This window comes from Pelobates fuscus, chromosome 7, assembly GCF_036172605.1.
Source record: "Pelobates fuscus isolate aPelFus1 chromosome 7, aPelFus1.pri, whole genome shotgun sequence".
NCBI lineage: Eukaryota > Metazoa > Chordata > Amphibia > Anura > Pelobatidae > Pelobates > Pelobates fuscus.
In genome coordinates, this window is record NC_086323.1 from 162,259,952 (window position 1) to 162,278,776 (window position 18,825).

Consider the following 18,825-nt stretch of genomic DNA (forward strand, 5'->3'; position numbering starts at 1 on the left):
TTCCTATTGTATTATACCATTGAAAAGGATGTATAATAATCCCTAAAAATGTGCATTATCATATTTGCCATATTTTATTGTAAGTTGGAAATGAGAACCTGAGCTGTTGTGGCTTAGTTAACAACGTTGTTAATCACGTGCACGAAAAAATAAAGAATTAAAAAAAAAAAAAAAAAAAGTAATTCATGAAGTTTAATGTAATCGATTTAAAAATAATAATAATAATAATAAATAATTGAACATCTGATGAGAGGTGTTTAAGTTCATTTAGACTTTTGAACAGTTTGATTTGCCCTAAATCAGGGGTAGACAACCTTCGGCACTCCAGATGTTGTGGAACACATCTCCCCTGGTGCTTTTGCCAGCATTATGGCTGTAAGAGCATTGTTGGAGATGTAGACCATAGCATCCGTAGGCCTGCCCTATAATGCTTTATTATGAACTTATATCAATTTAAGGGAGAAAAAGAGGGGAGGAAGGGTGAAGAAAGAGAGCTGGGGCAAGTGAGATAATTACCAGTGATTTTAGCAACGAAAGGGCTTCCTGCAATGTGCGTGTCATTGTACTTCACCAGAATATTGTAATCTCCAGGCAAGGTTGGCAGATAGGTGACAGTGCAGGTTCCATCTTTATTATCAAAGCAGCTGATCTCCGCTTTAGAGGGTCCTTCAATTGCCAAATCAAGACCACCTGTTAAAGAAGAGACAATTATTTAAACAGAAACCCTTGAGGTTCCTTGCGTGGCTTGTGTATTCAATTGAGTTTAACTCTTCCAAGAACCCATACCTGTTACAAGGAGGAGACAATTACAGCTTGACTTGCCTGCCAGATATTCTCAAAATAAACAAACAATTCCTTCTCAACTAAACGGTCAGAAAAATTATGAGCCTCATTAAAGAATAAGCACTAACACATTGGAATAAATTCACTATATCACGTTGCTAAAAAGTAGCATATTTTTAATCCAATTCGTTTATGGTTTAAATAATGTATGTAATCCACAATTAAGCAGGACTGAATCACAGACCTGGGCCAGTATAGGCATTGGAAGAAGATTCAATTCAAAGTAGATTGTTTAGAGTAAAGAAAAAGTACAGAATATGGAAGTGTAATTAAGGACATTGTGTCATCTAGAAAATATGCTCTGCTAACAGATTGCTCTTCAAAAATTTTAATTCATCATCTGGCTGTAAAAACTATCAGAATATTTTAATTTAATTTCGCTCTTTACTCTGCGGTAAAATCTGTTCCAAGAAATATTAAAATATAAACAATCACAGACTTTGTGGTTAAGAAAGATCTCTTCCAGGTGGATGTGATGGAGTAAGGTCTACCAAGTCTAAACATTTGTTAGCATCTCTAACTAAAAACCAGGCAATATATACATTTTTTTTTAGACTTTGGGGAAAGTCAATTCCCGGTATTCTGAGACATCAACAGGATTTAAAGTTCTCTATAGTTGAGGCAACTTTCTTTAAAAACAATAAATAAATAAAATGTAAAAAAAATTTATGATTTCTATAGAATAAAAATAATTTTTTTGTATTTTTTACTCATAGGAAGAGCTTGTTTTTAGACCTTCTTCCCTAAAATAAAACAGACACTCTGAACAAATATTGATATACCGGTACATGTTTTCTTAAATTAGTTACCTTCCCCTGCATCTTCTGTGACAATGGTGAATGTTGCTGGTTTATTGGCGACTCCATATATAAGACCTGGCCCAAACGCAGAAACACTTCCGGTATCCGGATAATTCACATAAAATTGAAGAGGGCTCTCTGAAAACATTCACAAAATTAAAAGTGAATTATCTCTGTGTTGCCCACATCATTTTACTTAATAATAACCAAACATTTCCAATAAAATATATAGCATAATGGTTTTAACAAAATGACTACACATTATTAATCAAAATGATAATTTATAATGGCGTGCAATGCGCTAATGCTCAAAGATAACCTATCTTCAGCACAATTATTTCTTATTAGGGATGTATAACAAGCTTCATTTAAAACGAAATGATCAAAGCCTAAGTCCACAATTACCCAGGAATTAGAATAGCAGAGATAATAGTTAAACTAAGGAATTATCCAAGGACAACATAATATTCCTAGTGTCATCACTAGGTGGCGTTTTTCTGTATTTTAATACAGCATAATGGCTTTATTGTGCTCACCATTATGTACCTTGCATAAACCACTTGATTTGTTAATGTCTCTTTGCCTTCACATCCAAGACAAAACAAAATAATCTAATTGAATGCTTTAGGGACCTTTGATGCTCATTAATATGTACAAGTTCCTTACTCGTGTAACAGTTCTAAAACAAGTTAAAAAGACTTATAAGTACAAAACAGTTAGAGAAATACAGACTATGTTCATTCAAAGGGTTAATATATGACATGCTGTAGTGTTTCATGATAAATAATTTTTCTGGTTATAGATTTCTTTTAAAGGTTCCAAAAACCATAACCACTACAGCCTGCTGGTAGAGAGCGGGTGCCAGGTCGGGTTTTATCGATTGGGTCCTCCATTGGTGTGCACTATAACCACTAAAGCTCACTGTGGTGCTAACCGAGATGGCATTTTTAACAATAAAGCTGAACCACATAGACCGGGCTCTCAAATTGGGTATCTATCAAGAACGTATGCACAGGCTGTGCACACGTGAGAAGCTTTAAATGTTGTATTAAATAGTTGCATTAAACTCCAAACGTACAAATGTTCCAGCAGTGTATTTTGAGAATTTGCTTATATGTTGTGCGTTCTGCACTGCGATTTTGTTCCCAGCAGTAGTTATTTAAAAGAATAATAAAAGAAAATAAATACAAACAGGAATTCTGGAAGAAAATCTAAAAGTGGAACTATCAGTTTGAACATTCCACTGGTTTCCAAGGTGCTTGTTCCTCTTTCAGAATATACATATCCTTCTGATCTTTCAATACTGACGAGTGGGTCATGCTTACCTGGGATATGAGATCCATCACATTTAATATGTAACTCGTGGAGGCCGGTCTCAGTGGGAATATATCGGACAGAAACAGTGCCATCTTTGTTATCAACAATATCTGCTGGGGCAGTTTTCCCGGAAGGCATGTGAACTTCTCCTATTCGTATGATCAGGCAAGCAGAAAAAAAAAAAAAAAAAGTAAATCTTTTTTTTTTACATGTTTAAAATGGGAAAAAAAAGTAGATTTCCATTCATTTGCAACTTTATATATTGCCAAAACAGTGCGGAAAACAAACTGCTTTAATAAAGTTATTTAAAAAATTTAAAAAAAAACACGTTTACAATGCCACAATAAAAGAAAAAGAAAAATCATTGACCAAGCAGCAGACACACTAAATCATCAACATGAGATGCCCCACATTTTGCAACAATGGCAGCCTCAATGCCATTACACGGAGAAGCTTCATTTATGTAGTACATTTATATGTTTCTTAAAACTTCCAGGGTTTATTCACAAAACTCCAAATTGTAGAAAAACTGAAATCTGAACAGCACAATTAATTAATAGCTAATTAATATTCCTCAAGACAGATAGAAACAATTTGGCTGTTTAAGCTTACATTGTATCATTCTGATTTTAATACACTACATTTTGGAGTTAAGTGAATAAAACTCAGAATTTAAGAAGTCATAACTAGACTTGGGAGCAGAGCTGTGAGAGGTTGTAGGGGACCACAACAGGGAAAGAACGTAGATAATTTGGGGGGAAAAAAGGACACAGGAGGAGAAAAAAGTAAAAAATAGAATAAATAGAATAAATGTTTTTTTTTTTTTTTTTTTTTTTAAAGAGAATAGTAATTCATTTAATAAAATGTAAAAAAAAAACGAGTAGGGGCCCACAGACAAAAAGTGTTCCCATCACAAATATCTCCTGCATATAGCCATCATCAGAAATCTTGGGGCACTCTTCTAAAACAATGGCCAGGCACCCATTCCTACACGCCACAGGTGCATACTACCAGACACACACATGCAAAAGCAAACTCAAAAACATACACTGGTTAAAAGGTTGTCGCTACAAAATGTATTTAAAATGAAGATACGCTATAATGCATTGCGATGACTCACTAGGCTTTGCATGCGTGAACCTACACTCGAAGGCATTTTCGAGAAATTGAGAAAACTATACTAAATAGAGATAGTTAAAGATAATTTGTCACCTGTGATTTCTCCAGTCCTTATGGCAAAAGGAATAACTAGATCAAAAGGTTTAAATCCCATGCCGTTCACCGATCCAATGGTAGGGTAATCTGTCTCAGAAACCTGAAAGAAATTATAAGTGAGAAGAACGCACAACAGGAACACACAACTCAACTGTGGCTGGCGATTGTGCAAACGGACCGTGGATTTAGCATGAACACGAAAAAAAAAAATACAAAAAAATACCTGTACTTAGCATTACCAAAGTTCATAGATGGTAATTAAGCTATGATGCCTAACACACAAGAATCATATGGGCGTCTCCAAATAAGAGGTTTTACAACGGATTAGATTTAAATATTAGCCAGAGGTTCTCTAGTCTACAGCTAGGAAATCAGTGTCTTACTCTGAAAATAATTCAGTGTTTATTTAAAACACAAAATCCATATTTGTAAAAGAACAGGTCAGTTAAATGAATAACCACTTAAATAACCAATAAAACCTGTCATTGTTGGAGAATACCTCTGCATTGAACAGGAGCGATGATTTTACTCCTACATTAAACTTTGCTCATTTACTATCAGTGCATAAAGCGCTCTTAATGGGTTATTGCATTTGCCTATTGATAATTTATGGAGCGCATCCAGTATATTAAAACTACAGATTTGGTAGCATGAATCACTGCGTAAGAGCTCCAGCTTTGAGTAGCACAGGGACTCCCAAAATATGTACACCCCCAATAGAGGGCTCAGCCAATTTACAACCTATTTTAGCTTCTTTTTATTACATCATCTCTTCTTGTTGGATTCCAGTGTTAAACGTCTTGCACGGTATTAACTGGGAGATTATTTTTTATGTGTAAGTGGATATTGATTGTATCAACACTAGTAGGTTTATTCGACTAATATGTTTATATTCAGGATACCTTGCACTGCCTAATCCCTCCTCAGTCCTTCTCTGCTATATTCCTACCCAGAGGGGTACCTAAAGTATTTAACATTTAGGGTATAGTCATCAGCTGCCCCCATCCAGAATTTTACAATTTGAAAAAGACAAGGACAAGAGTCCTGATTTGTACATTGTAATTATAATAATGCTATCATTGTTATCTATAGTGTACTGCTCTTGTATTCTGTAATTGCAGTTACATGTATTAATTAATAATCTGGCTGTTAGTATTTGATTGGCAAAATTCTAAATTGTATACCACAAATGTTTCTTGTGCCCTCCCACTCCTCCCCCATGCTTGCCACTCCTATCTGTAAATTCCTTGAAATAAGAATTTATCTCTACTCCTCCTTAGGCCCAATCCCCAAACCATCTCTGCAACAAGCCTCTTCAATAATATTTGGCTCAACCCACCCTCCCGCCAACCCAGGTTCCCCCTAAATTTACAGCATGCTCCTCCAGCTATTTAAGATTCTTACTCAATTACCTCTTCATTCCCTCTATGTTTTACCAATAGATGCAACTCTCTGTTTACTTTTTTAGCCAACACTTCCACATTTTCCCTGCTACCTCTTGTCTCAAATCCCCACGGTATCTTTTACATTGTAAGCTCACGGGCTATGTAGCTAAGCACTTTGTATAAAAGAGCTAAAATGGCTAGATCTCAGCTTACGGGCAGGGCCCGCTCTACCTTTTATATTTGTCTGTGTATATTTTACGTCCTCCACTAATTGTACAGCGCTGCGGAATCTGTTAGCGCTTTATAAATACCAGTAATACATAAATAAAATAAAATAAGTATGGTCCTTCCTGGTCTCCAAATTACCCCACTCCGGAATCACCTCCATTTATTTGTGTGTTTCTGTCCACGATTATCTCTCCCCATTGCGTGCCCCCCTACAGGATGGTCTCTCTTGCCCAAATTCTAATTTCCTTGCTGATTTACCACCCTCTACTACTCTGTTGTATGGGTCTTTCATTCCCTCTCCTACCCCCTTATGTGACACCCTTTACCCAGCTTGTAACGTGGCATAGTGTGACTGCCGCTGAGTTTATGCATACTTAAGTGTGAGGTCGATCAGAGAAGCTTCAAGGGTGTATCATGCAATGTGAGTGGTTAGGGAGGTGGATATGACGTTAAGTCATATCCCTATACCATCCATTCACACTACGTGTTCTGTGCTATAATTTTAGAACATGCAGGGAAACATCTTAACTATACTACAGACCGGGAAAAAACAGAGTTCAGTTTTGTTCCTGTTAACTTGCACACTACAGCCTATTCATTACCCAACAAAGGAGACTGAAACCAATTCCACATGAATCAAATTAAGGAACACTTCGCTCCAAAACAAGATTAGATTAATGAAGTGGTTCTGGTGCACAGATCATGCCACTGCAGCCTCGCTGTGCAATTCTATACCTTTTAGGAGATACATAACTTTGTTCATGCAGCCCTAGCCATATCTCACTACATACACACTTCTAGAAAAAGATATTTAAAAGTTTTAGTTTTTTCTGATTACACCGTGTGTTTAATTTAGAATTTATCTACTGATCTGTTAATTGCCTACTAGAGCTTGAAGTAGCCCCCTGTATGTGATTAATATTGACATAACAGAACAAGAGATAATAACTTCTAACATAAACACACCTAAGATCAGTTTTAAAAATAAACCTGATTTCTCATGGTGGCTCTGTGAGTCACAGCCAGGGGTGGTGGGAGGTGTGGCTAGTCCTGTATTAATAATAAATAATAATTTACCACATAAAGATGGAAATAATTTAAGTAGGGACATTGCAGGGTCCACTCCACCAAATCGGACGTGATCTATACCTACAGCAAAACCCGCTTTATTATTATAAATTATTATTTAGTTGTTTTGGTGCTTAGAGTATCCCTTTAATATTCTTGAAATATTAATATAAAAGAAATATGGAACTCACATAGCAGACAGACAATGGCAAATACTTGATGCAGTCTGTGAGTTTTACACTTTACAATATTGATATGGAAGCCACAGCTTTGTATTTGACATAAAGAGGCTACGCCGTGTATGAGAATGTCAACCACAATCCACTTAATTACATGTGAACTGAATGTGCAGTGCATGGTCCGTTTGCAGAATCACCTGTATGATTCAAGTAATGAAACGTTTTTGTGTCTAAATATGTAAAATCAGAGAAGGTCCAACTGAAGAAATAAGTTTCATACAGTGGAAATCTGGGGGGTAAAAAACAAATGTGATTTGCATGGTGAGCAAACAGCGCAGAGAATGAAGGAGGGGGCAGTCTGCGTTCCTCAACAGCGGACGGATATTTAGTAACAATGATTTGTTTGCAAGAAAGGCCAAAATAAAATGGACTCTCAATGGTAGCAGAAAGAAAAGAATAAAACGTGCAAAGAAGAAAACATGTCCTTTAATGAAAGATTTGGTTTTTAGTGTTTCTCCTTTAAAAAAAAAAAGAAAAGAAAAGAAGATATGTGATTTGGTTTTGATTTTTCTTCCCCTAGAATGTGCAAAATAAAAAAAAATAAAAAAATCAGAACATATTTTAAGAAATGTGCAAATCAGGTTGAGAAAGGTTCAAGCAGTCCCAAGAAGCAGTGATGTCCTATTCTGCAATGAAACAAACACGGAGGAAGTAGAACTGATCAAACAAACAGAAATATACCAAATCCTGGTATCCAGGTGGGGCTGCATTAAGACCCTGATTCTGGACCACAACTGGGACTTCATCTGTAGCCTGGCCAGTGGAAGAAGGAAATTAAGGGGACAAGAAAGACATGTTTCAAACGTGTTACATAGAAAGTCAACTCAGATACTTGGATATGTCAATGATCCTTTACACAGGACATTTGGTCAAGAAAACTGAAAAGGTCCAGGTTTCCTACGAGAGAAATTAATGCAAGCAGTGACATCACCAAATATTCTAAAGTATGGCACACAGAGAAGCTGCTAAACATTCAGTGATAAGGAAAATAATTGCATATTTATATATGAGGAACTGATCATCAAACCTGGTCTGATTTATTTTCAAGGTGGGATTTATTTCCATCTGCTGCTTGAATTGTTACATTACTCTACAGGGCAATTCAAAAAAGTCAGGAACTACCCAAATACATACAAAAAAAAAAAAAAAAAAAAACTGTGTTAATGTGGCTTTCAATATGTCATAAATAATCCCATTACAGAATGATACATATCTAATTAACCTCTTACAGGTGTTGGGTTGTTCCTGGCTTCTTATCCACTTAGTATTATCATCTCAAAAGTTCTCTTCTAGTTGACTCTGTAAAAAGTACTTTGTAGACTTTCTTACCATAACTGTGAACGGGCTGTTTGGAATGTCCACTCCACCAAATCGGACGTGTATGACATAAGGTCCAGTTTTAGCTGTAGTGTAAAAGATGTCGTAAGTCCCATCCGCATTTTCTATGACATCGGCTTCTGATTCTAGGCCATCTGGGTCCAATACAGTGCAGGTTACCTTTCCTTTACCTGCGGTGGTGGCATCCACCACAAAACCAACCTCTTCCCCAGTCTTTACTGCTGACTGAATTCCAGGGCCTACAAATAAAATTGAATATATTTGTGAAAGATTAGTGGACAAAAGCAGCTAAACCGTGACCATTGAAAAGTCTTGATATACACGGCCAATTGAATGTCTCTCTCCATTGAATTCTCCCACCAGTGAATGAAGGTCAGAAGTTGACCTCCAACCTTAACGCACCAGATCATGCCCTTAGAAAGACTCTAAATATCCCAGGAGGAGAGAATGGGATAAAGAAAGAACTTTACCTGCTCAAAAAAATTACAACAGATGGGAATGTTAAATTAGTGGAAATCAGACTCCGCAATGCATCCTATTAGAAATTCTAGGAAGGAGGGAACATCCTTGTCTATACTTAAGCCATGGATAAGCAGTCTATTCATTCATCTTTAAATACGAACAAATGGGCTGGAATGTGCAATACTTTCCTGTTCCCTACATGTAATCTATCCCACTTCATTCACATCCAAGGAGCTTGAGCGGAAACAGTCCTTCAATGCTCAAGGTCCATGAAAGGTCCTGCAGATGGCAAGTGATTGACGAATGAAAGGTTCTTACTGAATTAAATTTTTCTTCTTCTTCTTCTTACAGGTACAAAAGCATGGTTTTGAATTTCCAGTGAAATCATTTATTTCCAGATTATTATAGCTAATCATAACCATTCTTTGTATAATCCATGCAGAGTCAGACCATTGAAGTACAAAAGCAATTTATTTCCCAGAGTGCTTTTTTTTCTCCTGCATAGAATGATTAGATTTCACTTAGCAGCTAACATTGTGAACTACAGCTACGCTAGTAACCCATCTAAATGGAAGTAAAGCTACTCACGTGTATAGAACTGGAAGGTTTAAATAGGTTAAGTAGAAAAGAAAACATATGTACTTACATTTAATATCCAGTACTATATATTAAAATATTTAAACGTGCTGCTAATCTCACAAGTCTACTATGTTCCCAAGTGGTGATATAAAATTTTTACTGCATTTCCTTGGCTCTTTGAAAAAAAATGAAGCCAAATCCTTTTTAGTAAATAGAGTACGTAAGTAAACTTAATTAAGTCTTGTGTTGCCTGTAGTCAGTGGGATGGACATACCCAGATGATTTTGTCGGGGTATTGGGGGGCTGAAGGGTGATAGACGTGATTATCCATTTTGAAACAAATATAATTCAAGGATGAGATGAAAATAAATATTACAAAAATTTAATGTAAAGTATAGTTTTTGTTAATTTCTGTATTTTGTTTAAATAATTTATATTTTTTGTATACATTCACTGTAACATCGGTAGCTCAAATAAGCGACAAGGTGAATTCTAAACCTCATTCTCTCTTTTCATAAAAAAAAAATAAGTTAACATCGTAGCTTTATTTCACAATGTTAACAAGCAAATGAAAAATAAACTTAGTACATGATAAATAAATACAAATAAAACTCACTTTGTAACTGGTACATGCACACACAGGAAATGCTGCAGACTTCATTGGTACTTAGTGTTCTTACAGGCAAAAATAGTTCGATTACAAGGTGCATATTATGTGGTTTAATGTGTACTATCAAAGGGGTGCAGAATTTACTTAGAGAGAGGTGTCATACTGGGTCCCCCATAATGTCGGGTGTCCTTAAACTAGTGTCGGTAGCTGAGAAACTTAAAGAAACACTCTAAATACCATAACCACTACAGTGCACTGTAATGGTTATGGTTTCAGGAGTTGCCCATGTAAGTAGTCGACCAGTTTTAGAACGGTTTGACTTCTTACCTGCTGCAGCTCCCTGCCCACTACCAGCTACAGAAGAGACAGAAGCTCCTGCATAGGACTACTTAAAATGGGGCACTATTGGCACCATAACCACTACATAAAGCAGTAGGGGTAGGGAATATAAGTATTAATAAGCAAAGGGGAAAAAAACTGAACCCATCATCATCCGTAGAAGTATGTAAATGAGTTAAGTTTGAAATGGATACCTTCAGCTTTGCATTTGCTGGCATCACCAACTTGGGTCGCCCGAATTCTGTAAGGGGAGGATGGAATGTCATCACCTCCATACTTCACAGCCACCTGATAGCGTCCAGTTTTATCAGGAACATATGAAACAGCATAGGTGCCATCTTTGTTATCCAAAATCTGTGCTTTTTTTGGTTTGCCTTCCTGGTCCTATCATAAACAAATCAGGTGAGAAAGAGGAATATATATATCAGACAGGTTGACATATTAATAATTATGTTCTACATGTATTCTCAGTTAATGGAAGTTAACATATTTAGAAAAACAAAAAAACAAATATATAATTTTAATGATGGACATAAGCATCATCACAAAATAAATATCAAATAGGGCTGTATAGGTGAGATAGGCAATAGCAATGGGTTAGATAATACATAGAGTTAAAATGGGTTAAAAATAAAAAGAGAGAGAAGTAGGAGATTGAAAAGGAGAAAAAAATAGTGATGGTTATAAGATGGTAATTGTGGTAACAGAAAAAATATAGAATGTGGGTTTTAAAACCCAGCACTGTTGTATACAGTCTAGTTTATAAACAAGTCTAGATCTGTGTATCGGTACTTTAATTCAACCTTTTTCTAATTTAACCCAACTACAGGCAGAATTTACGGCGGGGGGGGGGGGGGGGGGGGGGGGTTAGTGCCCTAAATTATTCCATACACATGAACAGCACTTTGAAATGTTACTTTGACTTTAGAGCAGGCATGCAATGACAAAAACTGAGCAATAAATAAATAAATAAGTCGTGAACTAGCTCAAAAATATTGATCAGCGAGCCATTTTCTAAACTGGGATTATCTTAACACTTAACTTTCTGCCATACAGATCTGTTTTGACACTGCGCCCAGAGTGACTCTCTCACTCCCTCTGTACTTTTCAAAATATTTCTGGGAATATTCCACTGACAATTATACTTTCCTTGAAATCCAAAACAAATACTAGGGTTACTTATTTGTAATGATTTACACTTTGTAACTTACTTAAGGGAATATGAGAAAATCCCAAACATCCTGAAAAGGCGCACGCTTGACTGTAGCGGAAAAGTCATGTTGTGCTTCAATTCTGGTTTTTCAAGGCCAGAAATATTCAAAACATAGTGTAGGATTAACCATGACTCATTTCATGCAGACATTTTGTTTGATATAATCCTCTGGATTTTTGGATGCAACATTGTGTGCCACTGGATAGCATTCAGAAACCGCTCTCTCCCAGATCGCACATTCTGCTACAGGGGTGTTGACCCTGCACACCTACGTGATGTTTGTTTGAGGTGGTTGCCATTTGACATCCCTGTTCTACTCTCATATGCTTGGTCTTTAATCTGTAAACTTTTGTAGTATTTATATTTATCAATAAAAACTATTTAGTGCATTAAGGATTTGTAAGTACATGGCAGTCCTTGGAATGGAGTGAGTTAGGAGGACATGTCACAAAGGCTTACTTCACGCACCAAAACCACTACAGCTCCCTGAACGGATTATGATCCCAGAAGCACCCTGACCGTATCCCCGGTAATGGTACAAAGCTTGGTTGCAATGGCTTGCCCTCCTTCCTCGGTAACCACTGGGCATTAAACTAGGCCACATGCATCAGGATTCTGCAGAACAGCAGAATAGGGAAGCCAATTCCACAGACCATTATCTGGCTGACTGCTCTCAGCCAATGAATGCAACTCTGTGTATAGAAATGTGCACAGAATTGATATTAGTCATTCCAGACCTCTTGTCCTGAAATGGTCTAGGTGCCTATAGTGTCCCTTTAAGGTAGTTAATAGGTCTAGATTTTGACATACTAGATTTGAGAGAGTATGTTAAAACTGCTTGTGCTACACTTGAGATGCCTTACAGGATATTTCAACCTATACACTCTGTTGGCTCACTGACCACCCTGCCAGGCAGCCTCTCGACCTGGCATGTTTGTATGGCAGGATAACAAGTCCAATTTTTGGCCAGGCATGTTTCCAGTGATGCAATGTTCTTTTTCTGGACACATCACTTCATACTGGCAGTGAGCACTAGGCTGAGTGTCTGGTATCGTGGGGTGGCTGGGGGGGGGGGGGGGGGGGGGAACTGTTCAATACACATGGCATGATCAGTTTTGTTTCACACAATTACCGCACTGGTACAGGCTGCAAAATCAACAGGTATGCATACATACTAGTAATTGTCCAGACTTGGGAATAAAGGAATTGAACATTTTAGCAGATAATCAAAATCAAGAAATTACCAAGTTGGCGATAGGCTAAATTTCAGCTATTGTGGCCTAAAATGTGCAATTCTTTTGGTTTAGGGAATAAAGCCCAATTAGGACTGTTGACATGTATTTTTTTTACAATACATGTTGGGCAGCCATGGAGAATAAACTCACTGTAATTTGGACAGACAGTGCGCCTTGCCCCGCATCCTTGGCATCAACGGCAAAATCAACAGGAAGGCTGGCAGGAATCCCCTGGGAACTGAGTCCGGGGCCAGTAGCTTTCACTTTGCTGGCATCGTATGTAGGAAGAACTTTCACCTTGAAAGGACTGAGCAGAAAATTAAACAATCAGTTTCCAAACTGGCAATCAATAAACCACACAGCACAAATGGGAGGAAAATAAGACACTCAATCAGCCCTAACAAGACTACTGTGAAAATCAGACCATTTGCAATCACAGCATTATAAAAAGCAAACAATGCAACTTGCAGACAGTCACGCTGGGGCTTATTCACCAAACCAGGAACTGCAAACGTATGTTTTCAGCTTTACTAGCTTGGCATGGAATCTACAATTACACCAATTCTTTACAATTTCTGGTTTAATGAACAATGCAAATTTTATCAATATTTCAATGTGAACCACGAAGCAACTCATGTGAAACCAGTTCGTATCCAATTACATTAATATCCATAGAATGCATTACATAACTAGAAGAAAAAAATAATTTTAATTTACAATCAATAAAAAAAAATGAAATATAGCCAAACACTTTAAATCTCCAGCTATGACCAGGAATTACCCATAAAAGTGGGCAAATATAATCCATTCTCGGTCATTGTGAAACCCCAACATCTTGCTAGGTTTCAATAGGTTAAAGCGAATGGAAAAAAAATAAATAATAAAAAATGTGTCAGCCCTCTAAAGTATCTAGAGGGATCGCAGTTGATAACATTTCTTTCAGCCAAAATATTAAGGTTAGAGAAAAATAAATGAAGAAATTCTTAAGTTATATGTTGACTCCTAAATTGACGAACCCGGATGAATCCTGAATTCCTCATCGACTCTCTTGGTACGGACATAGGAACTCAGCAGCTTAGAGTCTGCAGAATAGATGGGTCCGCAAACCCAAAGGGAAATTGTTGCTCTGAAACACTAAATCCTCTCCGTTTAACACTTTACAGGCTTTGCACCAAGGGACTTGGCTTTATCGTGGAAAATTGGCTGCAGTACATATGCAGAGTTGCCTAGATTTTGCTAAAAAATTCTGAACTCAACCGTTGAGAAGACTACACATAAGCTCTCACCCAGAACTGAACATTTGACAATGGTAACAGTTCCACAAGTAACCTTCAAATATTCAATTTTACATTCTTAGTAGGTTTAATAACCTGTACTTGTTAGAGATAACGCTGCATACCAGGCGGGTTATAGCATTCACTTTGTACTGGTACAGTCATACCTTCGGGGGATCTCTTCATCTGCATACTGGACGGACACAGTGTATGGACCCTCCACAGTTGGTGTGTAGCTCACGGTGTGGGTTCCATCGCCATTGTCTGCTATGTCAACTGGCTCGACCAGTCCTGCACAAAAATGCAATAGCTGTAGGTCCACATTGCCAAGGTATTTTAACTAGAAATAGCAGAAAAGGACACACCTGCCTAACCACAAATGTATACATGAGCCAAGACCGTATCAGCTAATGACTGGCTGAAGGTAATATTTATATTATTGTGTATCGGTGGTTACTTTGGAAACCATTGTTAAATCTGTACTTAGGGTGTGCAATTCACAAAGAGTGCCGACTGCCAATGGCTAAAAAAAAAAAATTATAATAATAATCTAAAAAAAATACATTTCTTGTTTTTAAAAGCATGGAATCTGAATTTTTCTGTGCTCCAGGAAACAAGTTAGAATGGAACTGCGAAGGCAAGAGGCTCGAGTGTTAAAGATCTGCATGCTATTTAACCCTTTCTGTGCCATAGAAATTTCCCATACTTATGGTCAAACTAGCACTCAAAAGGGTTAATGGAATTATTTTTTAGTAGGAATAATACCAGGACAAGAGTGACTTTTTGAAAGACTGGTACAAAATAGGCACCGGTGGAAACCGGGTAAAGTATCAGAAACTGTACATTCATCAAACATGTCCAGGATATTATAAGAAAACAAAATTACATTATCAAGAATTAATACAATCAGGAAGACATTAATTGAAGAAGGAAAGACCCACAAACCATGCCTTTATAATTTATAAAAATAAAGAAGCAGACTATCGCAATCCACATTTTGCTTATTTATAATAAAATAAATAAATAAGTTTATCCACTACACAGATTTCTTAATTTACCCAAAAGAGCAGAAATGTGAAAAACTTGTAAACAAAGAACATTTTCCAACTCTGCTTTTTTGATACACATTTTGCAATTTTACAGTTCACTGTTTAGAGAATATAGCCCTACAGTGAATAGAGAATCCTGGTGCTCTTAGTGCCTGGGAATGTTTAGGAGTGATAACGTTTTATAAAGAATTTTAAATATTGCCAATAGATGATGGACATGATAACAATGACCTAATGCAGCAAAATGAAAGATTGCTTTTGTGAGGCAATTGATTCACGTTTGTTCCTTCAGTGAGTCCAGGGTATTCTATAAACACACTGCGTAGTTAAATCTTGTGTACAAAGAGCCATTTGTTTTCATTCACGTCAGAGTCTTGCAGCAAAATGCTTTACAGCCCCTTGTCAAATGAAACCATTGGACAGGATAATCTGCGTCTATGAAGGTGCGTTCCCACGGGATCCATACCAGTTAAAATACTGAATACACACGTTCAGGGTGTCCAATGTTTAGGTTTGCCAGCAATTTGCCTGCAGTTCTCAATATCCTCAGCCATCACAAGTTGTAGTACAATTCTAACTATAATCATAACTTAATGCTGCGTTTTTGGCAGCAACTCGAAACATATTGTTTGGTGTAACAAAACAAATTTAATCACATGCATGAGGTTTTGCCACATTTTTGCTGAAGATATACAAATTCTACATTCTGTCAAGCAGGGCTTAAACATGTTGCCCAGTTTGTGGAAGTCACGTGGTTCTGAGGGGTAATCAAATAATAAGCCACAGCTAGGAATCCAAAAGGAGTCACTGTGATATACAGATTTCATGCTGAATTTACAAGGAATCTACATAGAGCCTGGTAGTTCTTTTAACCTCCGTCTGACAGAATTATTAATAAGAGTCTCACAAAGAGATATAAATCTGGTAACTCTGTCTTCGTCTCTCTTTGTTACTTTACATAATATTTATTCTGCCACAGCGAAAGCTTTGATGGTATGTGGATACAAAAACATAGCAACTGCCAAAGTATCATGGTCAAGAGCTGAAAATTGTATTCACATTGCTAGAATTTGTAAATTTAATGGTCCTTAGGTGGTCCCTCTCTCACCTTTTGTATAGACCTATGTGCCAAACACAGAAGTCAATGCAGACAACTGAGTTAAGGCAGAACTGGAGTACCGCCTGTAGGAGGGTTCTCCTGCTTTCCATCGCAGTGCTATCCCCTCAACTCAAGACTGAAGTCCATACATTCAATGAGATAGGTAGTGTGGATCTCAGAGGCACTGCCACTCTGAACAGGAGGCAAGATTACAATACTTCACAAAAACTATAAAATATCTTCATGATAAATACTATAAAACAGTTTCTTTAAGAGAGGTTATATGCAAAGTTAAACTGGTCATGACAAGTTCACTGTAATACAACTATCCGAACAATAACGTTCAGTGTGGACAGTGATGCTTATACTTTAAAAATGTGAAATTTAGTTTCTCAGGATATCACCACTACTATGTTGGCCAAATAAGCATGTGTTGTTTTCTTTCATGGCTGAGGATAATGGTATTTATTAGCACAAAATCCACTGTGGACTCATTTTTTCATATGAGACCAAGTTACAACCCTCACCCCCCCCCCCCCCCCCCTCTCCATGCTACTGGTTGGCAATCCCATGAGAACACACCTCTAAATCAATTTTCAATCAACAGTTTATTTTTAATGAAATACGGTAATATTAATATGAAAAAAAATTGCAATAAACATATTAATGTCACTGGTTGGGATGATAATTGGAGCCATTAATAGATTAGAGGTGATTGATGCTATTAGCTAGACTACACAGAAGAATAGAATCAGGATTCATTTGTTTTTGTTTTTCCTGGAGCAGAAGACTGAAGTTCAAACCTGGGTCATTTGCATCCCGCTTGAAGTCACCTTTAAAGAAATCTGAAATGGCTTTCAGTGGACTGCGTCTTGTTTGCGAATCTGTCTCATTGACTAGAAATAAAAATCATTATAAAATCCAGGTCTGTGAGTTTTTTTTTTTTTTTCTTACTCTTGTGCAGTTTAACTTGATGGCCACAAAAATACTTTTTCCCAAACAGAAAGCTGGGAAAAAAAAAAAAAAAAAGATTCGAGCAACTGGAATAAAAAATAAAGACAGCCAGCCAAGTTAAAAAGACAGGACGGCTGTGCTATTTTGGTATAAGTATTGAAAATTGTTTGTCAACTTAATGTTTAGTCAACAAACCCAGTGACCACAGAACTGGGAACATCACTAAATCACATTGGTCATACCACAGATTGCAATACTATAAGGCCTTCAGCTGCTGCAGAACATACACGGATAATACATATAATCTAAACATAATTCATTCACAGATGCAAAAAAGCAACAGACTCGTCAATTTCCCAATGATTTATAGGGCAGGACTATACTGGCACTCACGGTAATTGTATGGGCAGAGTCTTGCCCATAGCAACGATGAGCAAATTCTTAACTGTTGTAGAACTGCAGATGCCATGAAAATGTTTCATTCTAAACATCGGCAAACCATCATGGAACCGTTGGGAGTTCTATAACATCTGACAATCTTCCATTTGCTTAGCCATGCTATACAATGTAAGAATGATAGGATAATCTCCTTCAAAATTCACGGACAAGTCCGAAAGGCTGAATCTCTGAACATATATCCAAGAAGATGATCCGAACAAGCTTCCTTGTCACATTAAGCTCTGACAGTCAGTCTAACACTTCTAGAGTGGTTATTCATCTGAACTTAGGAAGCAAGATTGGTACTCAAATTAAATAAGCCAATAGGATTAAAAAATATTGATAGCACATCAGGCAACACAAAAAAAAAAAAACAGTGCCTAAAAATGCAACACTAAAATGTTTTCCCATTTACTGAATAACTTACCTCTTGGTCCCGTCACCTGCACATTGAGGGGTGCAACACCTGCTTTGCTGCAATCCACAGTAAACTGTTGAGGGATTTTTGCCCGGACACTAGTTCCCAATCCAGGACCATTTATCTTAACCTTGGCTGGATCTACAACATCTTTCACTGGGACTTTGAAGGGGCTTCCTGCAATGAAAAAACACAGGGTAAAAATTGAAGTGTAATATGGATAGGCTAAAGAGAGTCATCAGGGACAGATTTACATTTTAGATACCTCTAGCAACAAAATTATGCTTCTTGCCCCATGATAACTACAACAATGACAAAGCATAATGGAAATATGTTTCTCTCTCTGGAAACATTGGGTGCTTTTGTGGCTAAATGCCATCAAGTTCCACGTTTCACTACAACAACAAAAAAATAGGTTGTATACTTAAAGATTTTCTTCAGTCACATTAAACTGCTTTAAGGCAAAGAACTACACAATATTTTTTTGGCATTGCAAAGGTGTAGGTGAATAATGAGAATGAAGGAAATAATATATTTCAGAATATTAAAGGAGAACTCCAGCCACTACAACTCCCTTGTTTTCCACAATTTCACTATTACCTGGCTACCGTCGAGCCTCAGCTAGTGCCAACTAAGCAGCATCTGGCTTCTGAAGAGCTGCAGCAGACGGATGCCAATCTAGCCGTTCAAACATTAGCTCAGGGCACCAACGACAAACTGTG

The 18,825-nt window shown here is 37.1% G+C and overlaps 1 protein-coding gene across 2 annotated transcripts in view; it reads right to left on the minus strand.

Annotated features, from left to right (window-relative positions):
* The window catches only part of FLNB (filamin B), a 193,532-nt gene that overhangs the window by 38,976 nt on the left and 135,731 nt on the right, over positions 1-18,825 (minus strand). Inside the window, exons 25-34 of one of the 2 annotated variants that reach the window (XM_063426870.1) lie at positions 18,113-18,280; positions 14,313-14,436; positions 13,022-13,178; positions 10,618-10,807; positions 8,425-8,672; positions 7,777-7,848; positions 4,173-4,275; positions 2,969-3,109; positions 1,653-1,781; positions 517-690 (exon numbers count right to left, since the gene is read on the minus strand). In XM_063426870.1, coding sequence (XP_063282940.1) covers positions 517-690; positions 1,653-1,781; positions 2,969-3,109; positions 4,173-4,275; positions 7,777-7,848; positions 8,425-8,672; positions 10,618-10,807; positions 13,022-13,178; positions 14,313-14,436; positions 18,113-18,280 — 1,506 coding nt within the window. The remainder of the gene's footprint in view (positions 1-516; positions 691-1,652; positions 1,782-2,968; positions 3,110-4,172; positions 4,276-7,776; positions 7,849-8,424; positions 8,673-10,617; positions 10,808-13,021; positions 13,179-14,312; positions 14,437-18,112; positions 18,281-18,825) is intronic. The other variant, XM_063426871.1, reaches the window with a different exon arrangement.